The sequence below is a fragment of the Geotrypetes seraphini genome, chromosome 4, assembly GCF_902459505.1.
Source record: "Geotrypetes seraphini chromosome 4, aGeoSer1.1, whole genome shotgun sequence".
NCBI classification, from domain to species: domain Eukaryota; kingdom Metazoa; phylum Chordata; class Amphibia; order Gymnophiona; family Dermophiidae; genus Geotrypetes; species Geotrypetes seraphini.
The window spans coordinates 64425381-64448676 of record NC_047087.1 but is presented as its reverse complement, the minus strand read 5'-3'; the positions used below and the strand labels follow the sequence as shown (position 1 = coordinate 64448676).

General features: G+C 42.6%; 1 protein-coding gene across 6 annotated transcripts in view; it reads right to left on the bottom strand.

Annotated features, from left to right (window-relative positions):
- PRMT7 (protein arginine methyltransferase 7) overlaps nucleotides 1–23296 on the bottom strand; it is a 169236-nt gene that overhangs the window by 128003 nt on the left and 17937 nt on the right. For all 6 annotated transcript variants that reach the window (XM_033941581.1, XM_033941580.1, XM_033941579.1 and 3 more), the window contains exon 5: nucleotides 10267–10375. In XM_033941581.1, coding sequence (XP_033797472.1) covers nucleotides 10267–10375 — 109 coding nt within the window. The remainder of the gene's footprint in view (nucleotides 1–10266; nucleotides 10376–23296) is intronic.

Below are 23296 nucleotides of genomic sequence, written 5' to 3'. Positions count from 1 at the left end.
AGTTAGCAAAAAGAGAATAATAGGATGATGGAGTTGGAAAGCTGTAAATAGAAGCAGATAAGAGATGCAGAAAAATAAATGGAGGAAAACTGAAAAGGTTAAAGTCAGAGATGGATGTAGGAGAGGAAGTGGAGAGAAAAAGCAGATAGACTGAAGACCCAGAAAGAAAATTAAGAAAAGACAGAAAAAAACAGAAACTGGAAACTGAGGGAATAAAAAGTGTTACAGGGAAGTGTCTTATTTAGAGATTCATTATCAAGAATAAAATGGATCCCTCAAACCATTTCATTATCCAGAAAAATTATTATTATCTGGAGAAAAGCCCCAACCATTCTACTAGTTAATATACTATACACGTAAATTTTGTGTGATAATACCTTTATGTTCCTTTATGACCCAATTTACAAAGCCTTCTCCCTCATTCCCATAGTCACATAACAGAAAAAAGGCTTCAATAAAAACAACCCTTTCTGATCTTTATAACTCAAGTGAGAGCATATTATGTTTAAGAATGTACCATATTTTTCGCTCCATAAGACACACTTTTTTTCTCCCAAAAGTGGGTGGAAATAAGGGTGCGTCTTATGGAGCGAATACTCCCCCATACCTTTTTTAACCCCTCCCCTGCACCTTTCTTTAGTTGCCGGCAATCCAGCGCTCTGTATGGAGCAACTAACTCCCTCCCCCCGCAACGCCTTTCTTTAATTGCCGGTAGTCCAGAGCCCGTCTTCACCCCTTCCTTCTCAGCGGCAGGGCCGCGATGGTGACCCGCCTTCCAATTGGCAGAGGGCAGATGTAGGGGGTATGTTAGTAAGCACGCGGGCACTACGGAGATGAAGTGGCACAATACGTGTTTTCCGCGGTGCCTTGTTTGCCTTGCAGGCTCCGCTCCGGACTTGCCGCCTGTTTGCACCGGGGAAGCGGCAGGACTCTGAGCAGCACAATCAGGCCTGGTCAAGGCTGAGAAGACTCGGTGGCCGTGGCTCCCCCTAGGCTGACTTCATCTCTCAACTGCTGCTACTACTCGCACATGCACAGCATTGAACATGAACCCACAGGAGACAGAGTCCATGACAGACATGCAAGATGGGAGATCGCAGAGGCCCGCAAGAGAAGAGGACTCGGAGGCGTAGGACCGCCGGCACTTAAAAAAGGTACCGGGGGGGGGGAGGGGGGGGAGCTGCGGGCTGCCTACCACCAGATGCACCTACGTGTACAGGAGGAAAAACCAAGAAAAAAACAATGCTGAACCAATTTTTTTTCTTGTTTTTGCCTCCTTTACACGCAGGTATGTCTTATGGTCAGATGCGTCTTATAGAGCGAAAAATACAGTATATATTGATTTTATAACCATGCTATCATTTCTCTCATGACTGCTTTTTTTTTTAATCAAAATAAAATCTTTATTAAAAACAACAACAAAAATCCTAGCTTTATGTTTTATGGCTTCACTCTGTCTTCAAAGCAGAAGCAGATAATTGAATCAAAGGTTAGCTCTGAACCCATCTCCCCATGAAGCCAAGAGGAGAAGGGACACCTTGTGGTTAAAAGCACACAATACAGCTCTGGTCTGCTCACAAAACCATTGTAAAAGAAACCTCTATTTACACTCTCATGTAAATCTAACCAATTGGTCACCATCACCAGCACTCGAAGTAGTAGCTGAGAAGGTAAGGAATAAGGAGGTTAGCTTTCATAAACTACAAAAGACTGCAGAAAGAGGAAGACAGACAAAAATATTTGGAGAAGTTAAGAGAGGCTAGTTGAGTAGTCAGGAAACCAAAGATATAAATGGAAGAAAAAATAGCTGACAGTAAAACGAGGAGACAAGACTTTTTTAGATATATCATGGTAGAAAGAAGTGCAAAAGTGGCATTGTGAGACTCAAAGGTGAAGGAGAAATATGTAGAAGCTGATAAAGAAAAGGCTGAATTGCTTATCAAATATTTCTGTTCTGTGTTCACAGCTGAAGCGCCAGGAGATAGATTATAGAAGACAAACGACAAATAGGGATAGAAGAGTGGTAGATCCTGATTGATTTTCAGAGGGTTGTGTTCATGAGGAGCTAGCTAAATTAAAGGTAGGCAAAGCAATAGGATTGGATGGTGTACATCCGAAGATGCTGAAGGAACTTAGGGAAGTTCTGATGGCTCCGCTGACCTTTCGATGCTTCTCTAGAGTTGGAAGGACTGCAGAAGGGCGGTTTGTGGTCCCTCTACACCAGGGATCTCAAAGTCCCTCTTTGAAGGCCACAATCCAGTCAGGTTTTCAGGATTTCCCCAATGAATATGCATTGAGAACATGCATACACATAGATCTCATGCATATTTATTGGGGAAATCCTGAAAACCCAACTGGATTGCGGCCCTCAAGGAGGGACTTTGAGACCCCTGCTCTACACAAAAGTGGAAGTAAGGAAGAAAAAAGTCTGACTTCTGTGGTAAGCAAATTAATGGAAACACTTTTAAAATAGAGAATACTGAAGTTTCTGGAATGAAGTGGATTACAGGACTGGAGGCAACATGGATTCAATAGAGGTAGGTCTTGTCAGACAAATATGATCAATTTCTTTGATTGGATGACCAGAGAATTGGATAGAAGGAACGTGCTAGATGTGGTATATTGGAAGATTAGGTTTGTACCTTCAATAATCTTCTTTCTGTTAGTCACTGTAGGATTCCATACGCTAAGTGTTCAATCCTAACCTGCAATCTGGGAGTTGCAGAAATCTACAAACTTTTTTGAGCACTTGCTCCACACCTCTTTAGCCTGAGAGCTAGCAAACATATCCAGTTAAGTCCCTGTAAGGAGAATCATCAAGGCAGAAAGAAGCAGGCTATTCCAAACAACTGAGTGTATGGAATCCTACAGGGACTAACGGAAAGAAGATTATTGAAGGTATAAACAATCTTCCATTTGGTTACATCCCTTCTGGATTCCATATGCTAGGTGACATACCAAAGCAATGGTAGCATATAGGGAGGTAAAGAAGAGCCTACCCCTCAACACCAAGGTCCAAAAAAGATGCATCAGAATGAGCTGCTACATCCACAGCACTCTCAAATCAACCAAGTGCCCTGAGCTGAGTGACCTAGACACTGAGCTCTCCAACAGAGAAGACTGGCATCCATGAGTAGCACCGTCTACTGCGGCTGATGCAGACTCGCCCCTTGAGAGGTCTGGAGCCACTAACAAAGACTGCCCCGAGCTAAGCCCAGAAGCGGAACAGGGTGATCTAGACTGTACTTCTTAGGCAACCACCTCTGAAGAAGAGCATACTGAAGAGGACGCATGAGGGCCCGCGACCACCTCATGACATCAAGGCAGGCCACCATCGACCCCAAAACTTGGAGGAAATCCTGCGCCCGAGGACACCGGGACGCCATAAGCAGGAGAATCTGAGATTGAAATTTGTTTACCCGGGCCTCCCCAAGGAAGACCTTCCCCAAGATAATCCAGGCGCTGAGATGGAGACAGCCGGCTCTTGGCAAGGTTGACTACCCATCGCAGCGACTGCAGAAACTCCACCACCCAAGCCGTGACCCGGGTGCTCTCCTGGAACGACTTCGCTCGAATCAACCAGTCGTCCAGGTAGGGATGAACTAGCATGCCCTCTTTTTGTAACGCCGCTACGACGACCATCACCATCACCTTGGTGAACATCCATGGAGCCATGGACAGACCAAAGGGAAATGCACAGAACTGACAATGTTGCCCCAAGATCGCAAAGCGCAGGAAGCGATGATGGGAGACCCAAGTAGGAACGTATAAGTAGGCCTCGGTCAGATCTAGAGAGGTCAGAAACTCCCCTGCTGAACCGCCAGAATTACAGACCGCAGAGTTTCCATGCGGAAGGAAGGCATGTGAAGAGCCCGGTTGACCTCCTTCAAATCCAGGATGGACCGAAAGGTCCCTTCTTTCTTTGGCACCACAAACTAAATCGAGTACCAAACTGTGCTCCACTCCAGCGGGAGAACTGGAACCATCACGTGGAGATCCAATAATATTTGAAGGGTCTGGCGAAAGGCCTGCTGCTTCCACGCCACCTGCGAGGGAGAAGCGAGAAACTGATCTGGCAAGGGACGGGCGAACTCCAAGCATAGCCATCCCGAATCACCTCGAGAACCCACTGATCGGAAGTGATGTCTGCCCACTTTGGATAAAAATCCCTCAGCCGGGCGCCCACCAGAACCAAGCCAGGCACAGGCAAGGAGTCATTGGGCAAAACAGGCAGCAGGGGACCCAGCGAGGGTGCTAACCGCACCCAGGCAGGCCCCATGAAAGGACTGCATGCACTGAAAGAACCTGCCTCTAGAGAGCCCAGGAGATTGAAAAGAGGCAGCCCCTTGACCAGGGCGGAAATCAAGCCCATGCCCATGAGCAGCACCACTCTGAGCCAGCAGCCTAGGCCTATCCTCAGGCAAGCGAGGCACTTTAGAATCAGTGAGAGTCTGAACCAACCTGTCCAGGTCCTCACCAAACAAGAAAGACCAAGCACGAAGCCACAAGGTACGGTGAGCTGCCACTGCAAACACCAACGACTCGGCAGAAGCTCGCAAGAGGTAATACATAGCATCTGAAAGATAAGAAGCACCCAATTCAATCTTTGCTACCTCGCGCTTGAGCAATTCCCAATCCTCAGTTTTACAGTCAAGGACATGTTCGGCCCAGCGAAAACATGCCCAAGCCACCAGCCCGCCACACATCGCTGCTTGGACTGCTAGAGCTGTCACATCAAAATTTTATTTAAGGAGGGACTCCAACTTATGCTCCTCCGGGTCCTTCAAGGCACGGTATGCCTTTTAGAGATGGCCGAGACCACCGTGTCCATTACAGACGACTTCAAAGAGTCCCTAATCCCCTGTATCCCCTTCAGGAATGGGATACTGGTGGGCCATGGAGCGCACAAAACGAAAGGGAGCTTCCGGCACCTGCCACTGAGCGAGCATAATATCCTGAATATCCTGATGCATAGGAAAAGAGTGGGAAGCAGAGCGGATCCCTTTAAGCAAGGGGTCCATTGTATGCGGGGACTCTGACACGGTGTCCTCAAAGTGTATAACCGAGGAGACCTGAAGAATTAACTCATGAAGCTCTTCCCACTGAAAAATGCTCACCACAGACGCATCTTCGCCAGCTAGGGGGTGCTCGAACCTCTCGCTGGTGGAATCCGACCCCCCTAGAGGATCCTGGAAATCTCCCCAAGGGTCCAGGTCCTCATCAATAACATCTTGCTCCTCTGGGCAAAAATCCTCATCCCAAAAGACCCTCGGGTGTTTGGATGAGAGAGGAGTAGAGGGGGGGCAAAACCACCACTGTGTGGGGTCGCACCGGGAAGAAGTCGAAGGCACCCCCCCAAGACCCCCAGAGTGCCAGCACATAAGCTTTACAAAGTGCTAACATAAATTCAGGGGGAAAGATCCCCGGCGGCCCAAAGGGATTCACTTCCCCAGCAGGGGACCCTGTCATACCTTGCCCCTGTATTTCCAGAACAGGGGGAAGGTCACCTGAGGTAACTGAGATGAAGGAGGAGGTTCCTGCCGAAATTAGACCTGAAACCACCAAAATCAGAGCTCCTGTGGCCTGCCGCATCTGAAAAACCTGGGACTTTCCTGACGGAGGCGGAGGAACCGACCGACGCAAAAGGGAATCCCCAGCCGTTCCGGCAGCATGGGAATCCTTTTCTCCCTGACCATCGGCGGCTGGGGAACCCTCCGCTTGGGCGTCGGGGGAAGCCCTGGCTTCCCCGTGATCCTAAGCTGACTCGCGAGGTACATGCGGCAGGGTGCCATGGCTGCCAGCATCCGCTGTCGACGAAGCTACCCACTGCTCTGGCCTGCACAACGCTTGCACAGACCGGCCTCGAGTACCTCATGTCTGGAGCACAATGAGCATTTTTTCCCTTTAAAAATGCTCATTGTGCTGAAAACCGCCCTAGCTGAAAGAAAAGTGCCGGTTAGATGAGAAAAAAACAGTAAAAAGGCAGGATTTTTTATTTTTTTTTGCAGAACAGACTCCATGGCTCTCATAGCTGGAGGGCTGACCAACCAGGGGGTCAGGGGGCCAGGCCGCCTGCTGAGGCACCTCTACAAAAATATGGGGAGGTGGAGGAAGGTGGGAAGAGGGACCCAGCATGAGATACGCCGGGTTTAACACCCCCGAGGTCAGGCGGATCCCCAAACAGAACCCATCCAAGCTCTATCCAGCACAAAAAGGGGAACCCAGGAGTCCAAAGACAAAGTTCCAACAGTATTAAGAGGGGAGCTGATCTAGCCTTACCACCTGCTATAGAGACCGAGACTGACTGGATTGCTAGGGAGGAAGCTAGCCTGATATACAAGTCTGTGCTCAGTCTCTACCTGCTGGTAGCAGTGAGGACTATAACCCATTCATAAGGACTATACCGGTCTACCAAGCGATACAGAAACAAATCTTTTAATTGATATGGAAGGCAGAAACCACCTTCAGTAGAAAAGAAGGTACCATCCGCAGAGAAACACCTGTAAACCAAAGGAAGGATTCTCTATAGGAAAGGACCTGTAACTCTGAGATACACCTTTATTTATTTATTTATTCAGTTTTCTATACCATTCTCCCAGGTGAGCTCAGAACAGTTTTCCATGAATTTATTCAGGTATTCAAGCATTTTTCCCTGTCTGTCCTGGAGGGCTCACAATCTATCTAATGTACCTGGGGCAATGGGGGGATTAAGTAACTTGCCCAGAGTCACAAGGAGCAGCGTGGATTTGAATCCACAACCTCAAGGGGCTGAGGCTGTAGCTTTTAACCACTGCGCCACACTCTCCAAAAACATGGTCTTAATCGTAAGATCTCTAAGAGGGACATATGTGGCAGTCTCATACACAGCCAGAGATAGGCTCTTCAGAACTACATTGAGGTTCCATAACAGGAACAGTCTGTACAGCGGGGATCACAATCCGAGTGTCCTCCTCAAAAAATAATGAGACTCCTCTCCATAATGCATCCCCCTGGAGCCACCAATGTAAGCTGTACCTTACCTCCCCATGACCAGGGGAGATGCATCTGCAGATAGTGCCTTTGTGGGGACTACCTTGAAAGAACAGAGTTCTGGAATGGACGCATATGCACTCTCGCCCAGGGAACAACTTCCAGGGAGGCTGCCATCAAGGCCAGCACTTCAAGGTAATGCCAGGTCGTGGGGTTCAGTAAAGCTAAGATTTCTGTGATCTGCTCCCTGAGCGTCTGTTTGCATGGCTCAGGAAGAAAAACACAGCCTTGCACTGTGTCGAAGAAGACACCCAGATATTCTAGGCACCGAGTCGGCTGTAGCTGACTTTCCAGAAGTTGAATATCCAGTCAAATCTCTGGAGAAGATCTACCACCTGCTGAACAGCGTGCTCACCTTCCCATTGTGATAGGGCTCTGATTAGTCAATCGTCCAGGTAAGGGTGAACCTGTATGCCCATTCTGTGTAGATGAGCCACCACCATCACCTTGGTAAAGATTCACAGAGCCGTTGTCAATCCGAAAGGTAGCGCCATAAACTGGAAATTCCACTGAGGATCATGGAATTATAGATATTTTCTGTGATCCAGAAAGATGGGAATGTGAAGATATGCCTCCATTAAATCCAGAGAGGCTAGGAATTCCCCCGAAGCAACCACTATGATGACTGAGCAAACTGACTCCATGCGGAAATGGGGTACTCTCAGAGCCTCCTTTATGGACTTTAGATCTAAGATAGGTCCTCAATCTTCTGTGCCTTTCTTGGGCACAATGACGTATATGGCCTTCTTCTCCGGCCGGCTGAAGAGTCAAGGAATAGATCTGGAGGGGGCTGAGAAAACTTGATCTGGTGCCCCTCCTGAATAATGTCCAGAATCCAACAGTTAGATGATATCTGTTCCCATTCCCTCCGGAAAGCCAATAGTCACCCACCCCATGAGGAGGGGTGGCTACATCATTGTCGCTACTTGGAGGCCGAGCCATAGAAATCATGGGTTGCTGCTACCTGTAACTGCCAAATATCTGTCTGGACCCCTGAAAGGATCTCTGAGAAGAGTGACTAGAGGAAAACTAGCAGAATTTCCTAAAGGTACAAAAACTGCCTCTGTCGCCCTGGCAGAATGACGGGCCCTTCTATTCGGGAGGTATTTGGGATGGAAATTCTCCACATTGGCCATGAAGTCATCCAGCTCTTTGCCTAAAAGTATCTGCCCCTTGAAGGGTAATCTGCCGATGGTGACCTTGGAGGCTGAGTCGCCTGCCCGAGAGCATTTGGTGGGCAGAAATGGAGTAAGCTGAAACTTTACTCAGGATTCTGAAGATGTCATAAGGAGCATCAGCAAAAACAACTCGGATGTGTGAAAAATCAATAATATTTAAATATACACTTTCAGCCACATAATCCACTCCCTCCTTAATCATGTGGGGACAGGCATCCTCCAGCTCTAAGGGACTAGTCTGCAATCTGGTATGACAGGCCTGTGTCACAAAGGAGACAGCTGCTGCAATTGTGATACGCAAAGCCAGGGCTTCAAACTATCTTTAAAGGACCATGTCCACCTTATGGTCTTGTGCATCCTTCAGCATCACTCCTTCCTCACTACGAAGGAAGGTGTGCTTAGTCACTTGCACTACTACGGAATCCTCTTTTGGCTACACAAACAGCTGTTTGAAGTCCAGAGCCATAGGATAGAGCCTAGACATAGCTTTGGCCACCCTTAGAGAGCCTTCAGGTGGCTCCCATTGTTCAGTGACTAAGGAGATGATGTCTGGATGAGTAGGAAAAAAAGTCATTAGTGCCACTCATAACAGAGCACTGAGAGGTGGAGGGCTACTGGGTATCTAGCTTCAACGCAGAGGGTGTCAGAAATGAAATGTGAAATGGAAGCCAATTTGAAAAAGCAATGCACTGAAGGATCATCACCGTGATTCATAGCCTGATTCATAGCCTGATTCATGACCTATGGACCCCAAATCATCCACAGAGGAGCCATGTGATAATAAGGGCATGGAAAGAGACTTTCAAATCATCCCAGGTCTGTTCTGAAGGGTCACTGACAGTAGGAGCTGGCGTGGTATGAGGTAGAGAAGCCTGTTTGGGAAATGAATCCCCCTGAGGCGGAGCTGACTCACTCGCAGGCAGCACAGCACTTCCTGGGCCTGTTAAGTAAGCTTTCCATATAAAGGTTGTCAAAAATTGGAAAAAGCCTTGCACCAGAGACCCTGAGGACCCCTGCAAGACCCAAGACTGAGGAATTAGGGTCACCTCCGCCACCATGTACTTGTGTTTCACTCCCTTGTTTTTCATTGTTTCTGAGCAAGATCTCTTCCCTGAATACTGAGCTTTCCAGGCTTTTTTGGGTTCTAAAGCATTAGAGGACCAATTAGAGGCTGAACCTGAAGCTCCCGCCCCTTCCTCCCACACCACGTGGAACACGACCGTTCCTCAGCCAGTAAATCTGCACAATAAACGCAGAAATTGGGGCTAGACTGACTTGGGGCATCCATTACAGATGATCCCTAGGCAAAACAAGGGGTTTTGAGGCATAAAAAAGAACTTTGAAAAAATATTCCCAAAAACCCAAGATGGCCACTGCCAGAAAATTCAAACCAAAAACGGCCCATTGGATTTTAGTTGAAAACCAAAATAATAATGAAAAGAGGATTTTGGAGGTGGGAGAGCCTAATCCTAACTCCAGAAGCCTTTGAAACAGAATTTTTCAGACACTCTCCCCTTCCCCTGTGACTTCTGGTATCTTGTCAACATGTAAACAGCCTGCCTGCAGGAAAAGGATTTCTGCCTCAGAGATAGCCAACACAAGTCCACCGATGGAGATCTTCTAGCTGCCATCTGAGCAGACCTCAACCACAGACTCCCACCCCTGAAAGTCTACGTGACATGCTGTGGGGGGGTGGAGGGAGAAACTTTGCAGCCGCTCCCTGATACCCAAAGGGTTGTTACACAGGGACCCCACAGCCTGCGTTCAAGCCTCTGATAAATCAGCAGGGGAGCAGCTCCCAGGGAAACAGACCCAGACCTATTTTCCATTGTAGAAGGGGAGGAGTTTAATATTTTAAAGTGACACCCTTCTGCAGATTTGTGACTAATGGGAAGCAACAGAATCCTGTCATCACTACTGAATAAATGATAAATGAATACCGATCTGGATGACTTGAAAATCCAAGTAGCTGCAGGGTCTCCAGGACAGTTTTGGAAGCTGTGTCCTAATCTGATTCAATGGAGAATTACAAAATTTAAATACATTATTTTATTCTCACCTGGCCCCACTGTAACCTCTGTAGAGTGTTTGTTAATGATTTTAATTTTATCACTAAAACCATTTTTTTCGACAATCTTCACAGCCACATCAGCCATCGGCTTGAAGACCTAGAAGTAATACGAGAAACATAACACGTGCAGAGCATGTCATACCCATTGTACAATAAATCAGTTTGAAAAAGGAAAGTACTCGTTTTTGTGGTGGATTATCAATCAGTACACCTTTGTGTCCCAGCAAGTAAACTCTCATCAATAATCTAAGTGCTATATCCAATGATTTTCTGTATGTTTATAATGGCGCTCGGCCGGGACGAGTCCATTATAATGAGATTATATTGTATTAAAATTATGCATTCAAGAGTTTAGCCAACCAAATGTAACCAAGGGCTCCTTTTACAAAGCCGCGCTAGCGGTTTTAGCACATGCACCGGATTAGCACGCGTGGTGCGCTAGCCTAAAATCTACCGCCTGCTCAAAAGGAGACGTAGCAGCTAGCGCGCACTATTCCGCGCGTTAAGGCCTTAGCGCGTTTTTGTAAAAGGAGTCCCAAATGTATCCAACCAAAATGTAACCAAATGTAAGAAACACAAAACAAAAGTAAAAAAAAAAAAAAAGATGAAATCATGACTACAGTTATTTACTGGATATTCAAGTCTTCTGAACCTGACAATGGAATCTTGGAAGAATCAGCTGCAAATCCCCAGAAGGTACATAGATGAAAGCGTGCGGGACAATTGTGTGAGGACAAAGGAATTTAGACAAAACACCGCTCTCAGATTAATCTACTCACTGAGAAAATATGACCACATCACCACTGCTTACCTAGACTCACACTGGTTAACAATACAGGCATGAATTCAATTCAAATTTTACTGCCTATTATTCAAATCATTAAATGGCTCTGCCCCCCCCCCTACCTTACAACTGCCTAAATCAGACCCTAACTACTAGACAAAGAAGAACTCTGACTCCATTTACCTATCCTCCACTCAAAGGTACACAGCGCAAGAAGATGTTTGACAACCTACTTGCGACGCAAGCAGCAAAACTCGACCACTCTATTTCCAACCTGCTGACAACAACGAGCGACCTCAAAACATTTCGAAGAGAGATCAAAACCTTGCTATTCAAGAAATTTGTCCAGACACCTTAACTCTCACCCTCATTCCTCTCCTCCCTGGTAAAATCCCCTCTCAAAGCCTCCACTTCTCTGGTAATCTTTTCCTCTTCTAAATATCAACCAAGATTACAGTCCCCTAAAATGTAAAGCTCCTGGAAATGTTCAGCTTTCCCAACTGTTATCCTATTTGTAATATTGCCTAGAAATGTCAACTTATCTTATTTGTTATCTAATTCACAATTTATCCTGGAAATATCCAGCTTTCTTATCTCACTTGTAACAAAAAATTGTAACTATCCTGAAAATGTCCAGTTAGCTCTTTTGTAATCCGCCTAGAACTGCAAGGTACAGGCGGAACAGAAGTCACTAATGTAGTGTAACAAATGTGCGCAGGACATCAGCGCACAAGATTAAAAGTTAAATTTAAAGTGCTCTGAGGGTGTGTGTGGGAATCTCTCAGTTTACTTAGAAGTGCTGGTGTTGCCGTTGGGGGTTCAGGGGGGAAACACCCCCCCTTACAGAGGAAAGTGTAATTTTTCACTGTTTTAGGGAAAAATTACAGTTTCCTCTCTAAGTGGGGGATCCCCCTAACCACCACCAACGGCAACGTCAACACCCCCACCCCCCCCCACTCAGAGCGCTTTAAATTTAACTTTTAATCCGGCGCGCTGACATCCTGCGTGTATTTGTCTGAGCTCCTTTTCATCCTTTCTTGTGTAATTCTAAATATCAGGAAACTCACTTATTTTTGACCAAAAATTGCTAATTCCTTATAACAAAAAAAGTTTATCCCCTCTTTTAAGAAACTGTGATAGCAGTTTCTAGCGCGGGGAGTCAAGATAAATGGCCCGCGCTGCTCCCAACGCTTATAGGAACTCAATGTACGTCGGGAGCAGCGTGGGCCATTCAGTGTGGCTCCCTGCGCTAGAAACTGCTATCGCAGTTTCGTAAAAGAAGGCCCTAGTGTCCAGTTACAATCAAGGTCTATTACAAACTGAGCAATTAAATTGGCTCAGGATATAATCTCTTCCTGCAATTCTTCAAGTACAGCACTCATATGAATTATGTTTTTGTATAAATGACTTTATACGTATTTTAATTAAATAGCATATCATTCATATCAAATAGTATCTACAAGAATTGATTAAATAAAGGGATAAGTGTAGGGAATTGGGATTTTTAAAGAAGGGAGAATTAATAATGAGGTAAAGAATTTTAGGATACTAATTAGTTTATATGAATATTTCTATTTTATTCAAGTATATATTTATATTGAATTCTATTTGGAGAATTTTATGTAAGAATGTTAAAATGAATTTATTAATATCAATATCAATATATATTAATTGAATGATTGAATATATATAAATTAAGTAATTAAGTATTTAAATATATTGGAAAAAAAATAGATGAATTTTTGGGATATGTTAAATTAATATGGAGTGATATTAGTTGCCTGGGGGAGGGGATTTAGGATCTGCTATACCAATGTGTGTTCCAGGTCAGACAATGTTTGTGGGGGGGTGGGGAGGGAAAGTAGAGGGAGGGAGGGGGGATCAGATGATTAATGTATTTATGAGAAATGAAATTGGAAGAAGTGTAAAAGTTGAATTGTTTCAATATAATTTTATTTTCTGGGGGGGGGGAAGGGTTGGGGGAATTGGGAAAGGGGAGAGGGGCTGAGAAAGGAAATATATCTTAAAAATGTGCTGAGGTCTGATCATGTATATTATCATAGAACTATATGTCAAAGTTTAATCATAAAATAGATGGATATAAAAATTTATTCTATTAATGTCAATAGTTTAAATCATCCTATTAAGAGGAAGAAAATGTTAGTGTTTCTAAAGAAACAGAATGCGGACATATATTTCATTCAAGAGACGCATCTTTCTGAGATTGAATCTAAGAAGTTATCTGGGGGCTGGATTTCTAAATGTTTATTTGCACCTGCTATAGGGAAAAAAGCTGGGGTTGCTGTTCTGGTAAATAGGAAGTGTAATGCTGATTTTAAATTAATAAATTTTGATCCTTTAGGAAGATGGGTGCATATCAAAATGGTTCTGGGAAATACAACCCTGGATTTATTTAATTTATATGCTCCTAATTCGAATCAAATGGAGTTTTTCAAACAAATTCAACAATTACTATTACCACTGGCTGCTTCTAATTTAGTCGTAGCAGGAGATTTCAATGCTGTAATGGATCCGATTTTGGATAAGAGACCAAGCAGAATTATGAAATCGTTAGGTTTAGATAATTTGGTTCAATCTTGTGATTTAGTTGATATATGGCGTATTCTTCATTTTAATGATCAGGAATTTTCTTTTTGTTCTCAGGTCCACAAATCTTTTTCACGAATTGATTATATATTTGTGTCTAATAATATAGCGCAGCGTGTGATGAAAGCAGTTATTGATCCCATCGTAATTTCAGACCATGCTGGTGTGTGGATTGACTTTCAGAATGATGATATAGTACATTTAAATTCAATTTGGAGATTTGATAATGCTTTACTTGCGGATGCGAACTTCCTGGAAGATCTTAAATTAAAGATGAATGAATTTTTTCAAATTAATAATTCGGATAATATAAATGCTGAGATTTTGTGGGACGCTTTTAAAGCAACAATGAGAGGAAATATTATTTCATATTCAGCATTTATTAAAAAGCAACTTAAAAAACAATTTGTTGATTTGGAAAAACAAATTAAAGTATTAGAAAATAAATTAATTGAGAAATGGGAACATAATACATTACAAAAGTTATTAAAAGTAAAAGCTAAATATAATGAGATTTCTTCTCAATTTGTGAGGAAAGATATGTTCTATAGGCAAGTTCAGTACTATGGTAATTCAAACAAAGCTGGAAGATTATTAGCAAATTTTCTTAAAGCAAAAAAAAAGGCAATCTAAGATTATTGCAATTAAAGATACACAAGGCAATACACACACTAACACTAAGGATATTTTAATACAGTTTCTTGATTTTTATAAAGATTTATATTCTTCTGAATCTTATGAAAATAAAGAACAAGATGGATTAAATTTCTTAAATTCATTTATTGGACCAAATGTTCCGGATCATATAAAAAGAAGTTTAGAAGATCCTATATCTTTAAAAAAAATAGAATCAGCATTGAAGTCTCTTAGAGTTGGATCCGCTCCGGGTGGTGATGGTTATACGGTTGAATTTTATAATAATAATAATAATAATTTTATTCTTATATACCACCATGCACATCGAGTTCTAGGCGGTTCACAACAATTACATTAGGATCCGCATTGACATGCCGATTTACAAACAATGTATTGGATTTACAAACAATGTATTGGATTTACAACACCTTCAGCCGAACATGGCTGAAGAAGCGGAAGTGGGAAGTAGAGAAGGAGGAAAGCGGTCAATAAAGGGGGGGCAGGGCCGAACGGGCCAATTTACCACGATTTATTGGATTTGCAACAACTTTAGCCGAACTTGGCTGATGAAGAAGGAGGAGGGTAAGTGAGCTGGAAGACAGCGATCAATAAAGGGGGAAAGGGGCGGGCGTGTGGCCAGGTAATTCCGGAGAGGGGGCGTTAGGGGGCTTGTTTGTTGAATAGGTAAGTTTTGAGTGTTTTTCTGAAGTCGAGGTAAGTGGGAGCCTCGAGAATCATTTGGGCGATCCATGGGTTCATCTTGGCTGCTTGGAAGGCGAAGGTTTTGTCTAGGAATCTTTTAAGGTGACAGAGCTTAAGCGAGGGGTAGGCGAACAGTTGAATTCTGCGGGATTTCTTGTTGGTGCAGTAAAGGTTAAAGAGGGGATTGATGTCTCTTGGCGAGAGGCCATTTACCGATTTGTAGCAGAAGCATGCGAATTTGAAGAGTACTCTGGATTCGAAAGGTAGCCAGTGAAGTTGGTGGTAGAAAGGGGTGATATGTTCCCATTTCTTTAGGCCATAGATGAGGCGGACGGTTGTGTTTTGGATCACTTTTAGTCTCCTGGTCGTTTTCTTCGTGGAGCTTAAGTAAATAATATTACAGTAGTCTAGAATGCTGAGAATGGCAGATTGCACTAGAAGGCGGAACGAGGAATCATTGAAGTATTTTTTAATGGTTTGGAGTTTCCAGAGTACCGCGAAGCATTTCCTGACGCTGAGGTCGGTGTGAGATTCTAAGGATAAATGTCTGTCCAGTGTAACACCCAGGATTTTTACGGTGTTTTCAAGGGGGAAGTGCCTTCCTTTCAGTTGGATAGTGGTGTCCTTGATTTTGTCATTGGGGGAGGTCATTTCAAAATATTATTTTATCATATCTATTAAATTTGTATCAGTACCAAATAAATAATGGGAATATATCAGGTACTATGGCTGATTCTGTAATTATTGTCTTGCCAAAATCAAACAAGGATCCTACTTTGGTTTCAAATTACAGGCCTATCTCTTTATTAAATGTAGATAATAAATTGATTGCTAAAGTATTAGCATTAAGATTGGCAAAAGCTCTTCCTTTTATTATTGATGTATACCAAACAGGATTTATTACTAAAAGACATTCATCAAATAATACTAGACTAGCATTTCACTCTTTAAATTTAGCAAAAAATATTAATGATCCAGCTTTTATAGTGTCTTTAGATGCAGAAAAAGTTTTTGATAGAGTGGAATGGAGTTTCATGTATCTAGCTTTAGAATGGTTTGGTATAGGTCCCGGTTTTATTAAAATGATTCAGACATTGTATAGCTCTCCTGGTGCAAGATTATATATTAATAATAATTTATCAGATAGATTTAACTTGCGAAGGGGAGTTAGACAAGGATGTCCTTTGTCCCCCTTACTTTTTGATGTTGTTCTGGAACCCTTATTAATTGCAATTAATCAAACTAAGGAGATAAAGGGAATCCCATACTCTAACTGGGAATTTAAACTTTCTGTATATGCAGATGATATTTTACTATATTTAAGAGAACCGGGGAATACTGTTCCATGTTTACTTAATCTTCTAGAGAAATTTGGAAAATTTTCTGGATATAAAATTAACTGGAGTAAATCGGAAGTTCTTCCAATTAATGTTCATTGTACCAAAGGATTATTTGATTCATATTCATTTATCTGGAAAAATGAAGGTTTAAAATACTTAGGAATTATTATCAAAAATACAATTGAAGACACAGTCAAAGAAAATGAAAAACTTTTATTAAGGAAAATAACAGAAATGTGCGAGCAATGGAATCCTTTACATCTCTCTTGGTGGGGAAGAGTTCAAACAATTAAAATGAAGATATTGCCTGTGGTTTGTTATCAAATGAGTATGATACCATTTTTTTCAGGGGTCATTTTATAAAAAGTTAAACAATGTTCTTACAAAATTCGTTTGGTTTGGGAAAAGATCCAGAATTGCTTTAGTATTATTACAAAGACCAATTGTGGAGGGAGGGGTAAATTTTCCAAATTTTTATAGGTACCATCAAGCCTATATTCTAAGACAGGGCATGTATTGGATCCTCCCAGATCTCATGGAGAATGTACCGGATTGGTTATATTTAGAATGGCGGCTCCTGTTCCCATTACATTTACTTAGTATAAAATTGCCTAGAAAATACAAAGTTAACAGAATTTTACTGGATACTTGGAAGACCTTAAGATATATTAGTAATCTATCACCAGAGCCAATTGCTAAATCACTAAATCAATCTATTTGGGTAAACTCCAGGATCAAGATTGGCGGATTAAAGATCGTCTGGAAACAATGGATAATTGCAGGTATACGGACATTGAATGATGTTATTTCAGAAGGATCACTGCTTAGTTTTTCACAATTGCAACATAAATTTGGTTTAAATAAAACACAATATTTTAAATGGATGCAACTGAAGCAGGCTATTCAGGCAGGGTTCCCTGAATGGAAAGATCTTAATACTCAATATAGTTTGCAGGTTCTTTGTTTCCAGGCAGATTTTTTGGGACACCAAGCCGCAAAATGGTATAAATTGTTATATGGATTTTTAAATAAAAAAAAGAAAACTGGACGTAGGGATATTTGGAGTATTGAGATTGGACAGACAATTTCTGCGTCTCAATGGCCACGATTTTGGTCCTGGAGATTAAGGTCTACAAGGTCAGCATCTATGAGTCAAACATGGATGTTTTTGTTACATAGAGTTTTATGGACTCCTACGCGCTTACAAAAGATAGATAGCACTAGATCCAATAGATGCTGGCATTGTAGAACAGAAGTTGGGACGTTAGATCATTTAATTTTTTTTTGTCCCTGTGTAAATGCCTTTTGGAAATTAATTTGGCCTCAAATTAATAAATTATTAGAGAATCATGTAGGACTCTCATATGATACTTTATTATTTGGTACAGCAATGAGAACTCAGAGTCCGATTTCTGCAAATAATAACAAATTATTATTAATATTGACAGGGGTCGCCATGCAACAAATTACTCAAAATTGGAAGAATTATACCAAATTAAATTATACATTTTGGTGGAACTCTGTCTGTCATATATATAAAATGGAAAAGGTATTAGCGTTACAACAAGGGAATCTTCATAATTTCAAGAAAATTTGAGAACCATTGACTAGTTATTCTAATGATCAGATTTCATAGCACATTGGTAGTAGATATATAGGGGTGGGATGGGGAATGAATATTATATGGAAATAGGAACTGAAAAAAGGGGAGGGATTTATTACATATGAAAAGATGATTAGTTTGTAATTACAAATGTCATGTAATAATTGATTATAATATGTATAATTCACTTGTTGTAAGAATGCAAAAATGAATAAATAAAATTAAAAAAAAAAAAAAAATAGCATAGATGCCTTTAGTTTTCATTGCATCTATGATTTGAATGTAAGTAACATTTTAATTGTAAAATTTCCTTGGTTTTTAATTTACTCATGTACATTTCTTATGTTAAAATTTCATTAAAAATATTTTAAAAATGAAAAATGATATCTATATGCAAATCATGGGCACTGCTACAGGCACCAGGATGGCACCATAATATGAACAACTTTTCATGGCAGAACTGGAAGAGACATTTCTGGATAAATATCAGACCAAACCCCCAAAATACATAAGAACATAAAAACATAAGACTTGCCTCTGTCGGGTCAGACCGGAGGTCCATCGTGCCCGGCAGTCCGCTCACGCGGCGGCCCCTCAGGTCTAGGACCTGATAGTGCTCCTACCCTAAAACTCACATACGCTTTTCGCTTTTGTCCTGTAGAGTAACCTTCTATCTAAACCCTGCAATCCCCTTCGCTTCCAGGAAGTCATCCAGTCCCTTTTTGAAACCCAGTATTGTACTCTGTCCTATTACCTCCTTTGGAAGCGTGTTCCAGGTGTCCACCACCCTCTGAGTGAAGAAAAACTTCCTTGCATTCGTTTTGAATCCGTCCCCTCTCAGTTTTTTCGAGTGACCTCTTGTTTTTGTTGTCCCTGCTAGTCTGAAGAATCTGTCCCTCTCCACCCTCTCTATGCCTTTCATGATTTTATATGTCTGTATCATGTCTCCTCTCAGTCTCATTTTATGGTTTTCACTGAGAGAGAAGAGACTCAAACAATATTATAATTATTTTAATACACATCATCCTACAATTAAATTCAAAATTGACTAGTCCTCCAAAAAAGTCAACTTTCTTGACACCACAGTTTCCATCAATAATGGCTATATACAAACATTGATATACTGTACAGGAAACCTATAGACAACACAGCTACCTATACAACTCCAGCTTTCACCTCACATACAAAAAACAAATACATTATACAGACAAGCCACACACAATACCACTGTATCTGCTCTGACCCAAGAGACAGAGGTAAACACCTCAATATCCTAACTGAATCTTTTAAATAAAAAAGAGACAACTCCAAAATTATCTCCAAGAATATTACTTCCTCCCTCGATATTCCCAGAAAAAAATCTATTGTAGTACTCAGATAAGAAAACCACAGAAAGAATCCCCCTGGTGGTGACATACAACCCAGAACTGGAAAAATAGAAAAAAATAAAATATCTATAGTCACTATTCCAGGAGGATGAATTACTGAAAGGAATATTCCCAGCTGTACCTATGCTGGCCTTCCGACAGCCACAAAAACACACTCCCAACATAAACTCACAAGGAAGAGAACACCACATGTTCCTACACTATACCAAGTTGCAAACTATGTCAACACATTTCATAGGTCCGAACAGTCACTCAAATGGGAAAAGCATTCAGCATAAGGGAATCCTTCACATGCACATCATCTAATGTGGTATATATCATTTCAATGCAAAAAGTGTAAAGAAAGTATGCTGCACTGGAGAAACAAGCCAGATGCTAAAAAGCACAGTTACTTACCGTAACAGGTGTGTTATCCAGGGACAGCAGGCAGCTATTCTCACATCCGTCGGATGACATCACCCATATGTGAGAATACCTGCCTGCTTGTCCTGGGATAAACTAGGATTAATTTAAACAGATATCATATGAAAAATTGCAATACCGACCAGGATTTCACCTGTATGGGACAATACTTCAAAAACAAAACACTGCTTCAATGATTTTATGATGAGAATGCCTAAATGAAATTTTAAGACAGTCAAGGAACGCAAGACCTTCGAAATAAAAATGTTAAAAATATTTTGACACCCACCAGACATGATTCAAAAACCTTGGTTTTCTATCGCATTACAAACCATAAAATTTTACTGCTTTGTTACCTTTCTATCATCTATCCATAACTCTGTCCTTTCACCCATCCAGTCTTATTTGTCTTTCACCTTGCCCACCCCTCCCTCCTCCTAAGAGACTATCATTGGAATGCATAGAAACATGATGGCAGATAAAGGCTAAACGGTCCATCCAGTCTGCCCATCTGTAGTAACCATTATATCTTCCTCTCTCTAAGATATTCCACGTGTTTGAATTCAGACACAGTCTCTGGCTCCACCACCTCTTCCAGACTATTCCATGCATCTACCACCTTTCTGTAAAAAAGTATTTCCTTAGATTATCACCTCTTAATTTCATCCTATGCCCTCTCATTCTAGAGCTTCCTTTCAAATGAAAGAGACTCAACTCATGCACATAGGTATTTAAACGTATTTTATCATATCTCCCCTCTCCCCACCTTTCCTCCAAAGTATATATATTGAGATCTTTAAGTCTAAACCCATACACCTTATGAAGACCACATACCATTTTAATAGCCTTCCTCTGGACCAACTCCACTCTTTTTATATCTTTTTGAAGGTGCAGTCTCCAGAATTGTACATAATTTAGGCAGCCCCCAGGTTAAGAATGGGTTCCATTTTATAAAAACATTCTTAAGTTGAATTTATATGTAACTCTGATCCTAATATTCTTCCCACCTTCTTCACCTTGAGGCCCTTCTTGCATCCCTTTCCATTCATCCCACCGTTCCCCCTCCATCACCACATCCAACATTACTCCCTCTAATCTCTCTCTTCCCCATGCCTCTACATCAAGCCTCTCCCACCACCATGTCCAATAATTCTCTCTACCTCCGTATGCCTAACAATTCTCATATTTCTTCATCTCCCTATGTGCACCATCTCTATTTCCCACTCTCAGACACCCAATTCTCCCTTTCTATTCCCTACCTCACCTCAGCATCTTTTTCCCTCACTCCCTCCATTATTCCATCCTATGGCTTATGCTTCCCTCCCTCCTTTCTGTCACAAGATCATGCCCCATCCCTCCTTCCTTCTATCATTTGTCTGAAGTTTGTGCTCCTTCCCTCCCAAGTCCCAATGCGCTCCTCTCCCTCCATCCTGTGCCTCATGTACGCACCTTCCTCCGGCGGGTGTTTACCTTCTGGTCGGCTTCCTCTTCCTTCCTGCCAAAGTTGCTTTTCTGCACAAAGCCACGGGCGGTGGTGCCTACGCACATCCCACGGCTGAGCAGGAAGCCTTCCCTCTGACGTGGCAGCAGGCACACGAGTCAGGAGCACGGAGGTCAGGACCAAGCTTTCTGCGCTCCCGCTTGGGCCTGTGTCGCTTTCTGAATAGCTGGCAGCAGTTCTCATGGGACTCGTGAGAACTTCAGGCTGCCATTCAGAAAACATCACAGGGCCAGGAGGGAACGCGAAAAGCTCGTGCCTGACCTCCACACCCCTGACTTGTGCGAAGCCGTTGAAGGAGGGAAGGAAGAATTTTAAAAGGTACAGGGTTTAAAAAAAAAAAAGAAAAGGCACAAGGGGGTATGATTTAAAAGGTACCGGGGGGGGTATTTAAAAGGGTATGGGGGTATGGGAATGATTTAAGGTACTGGGAGTATGTGGAGGGTATGGGGGATGATTTAAGGTACAGGGGGGTACATGGCGGGGATGGGGGGATGATTTAAGGTATTAGGAGGCACGTGGGGAGTATGGGACCTGCCTGCCTGCCTGTCACTAGGCCACTAAGTCTGTCTGCCCTGTCCCGGCCTGCCCTGTGCTCTGTCCCGGCCTACCACTAGACCATCAGAGGAGGGGACAGGGTACAGAACCTGGCAGGGAGGGAGGACAGGGTACAGAGCCTGGCAAGGAGTGTAGGGTTGGGTGCAGAGCCTGGCAGGGAGAATTTGATTCAGAATGGTTTTGTTCTTGTTTTCCTCCTCTAAATCTAGGGTGCGTCTTATGGAGCGAAAAATACGGTAAGTATTAATGGACTGTATATCAAATAAAGTTGAACTATGAACTACTGTGAAATACAGACAAGATATAGTGTACAGCCTACACAGAGATATTGCTGGATGCAATATGTTTCTATCAGAATACCTGTGCCAATAAAAGTAGTGCATCTCATCCAGTGGAAGCAAATTAAGTACAGAGTACCTGAAGAACAGGATCTCCCTCTACACACCTTCAAGGTCCCCCCAAGGAGTACTCCTAACCACACCCTCTCCAAAGGACATCACATAATGTGATACCCACCAGCAAGCCTTCTCTGAAGTAGCTCCCACACTCTGGAATGCACTCCCTGAAAAGCTTCGCTACACAAGAGACTCTCTCTACTTCAGGAAGCAGGTGAAAACATGGCTCTTCACCCAGGCTGTTAATGGAAAAAATAACTAACTTGCTAATCACACACACAAGGAGTGACACTTGGCTGCACATATTACATTAGTGACTTTTATTCCTCCATTACCTTGCGGTTCAAGGCGGATTACATAAGAGCTTATCTGGACAATTCCAGAAGAGATTACATAGTTGAGCGGGTTACTTCGGGGGATTGAGATACTTCCTGTGGAGTTAGTTTGCCTTGATAGATTTCTTGAATAGCAGGGTTTTTATTTCTTTTCTGAAAGTTTTGTAGTCTGGTGTCGTGATCAGTAGATTGGATAGTCGATGGTCAAGCTTTGCTGCCTGCGTGGCCAGTAGGCCATTGTACGTTTTTTTTCGATTGACACCTCTGATTGGGGTGTGTGAATGGTGTCTGGGCTCTCCTTTGCCTGGTTGTGGAAGTTTGGATAACAACATAAACATAAGAACATAAGAACTGCCATCTCCGGATCAGACCCATGGTCCATCGAATCCGGCGATCCGCACACGCGGAGGCCCAGTCAGGTATACACCTGATGTAGTTTTAGTCACCCATATCCCTCTATGCCTCTCGTAAGGAGATGTGCATCTAATTTGCCTTTGAATCCTAGCACAGTGGATTCCTTAATAACCTCCTCTGGGAGAGCATTCCAGGCGTCTACCACTCGCTGTGTAAAGCAGAACTTCCTGACATTTGTCCTGGACTTGTCCCCCCTTAGCTTCAAACCATGTCCTCTTGTCCGTGTCGCGTTGGACAATGTAAATAATTTATTTTCCTGCTCTATTTTATCGATGCCTTTCAGCATTTTGAACGTCTCGATCATGTCCCCTCGCAGCCTCCTCTTCTCAAGGGAGAACAGTCCCAGTTTCTTGAGT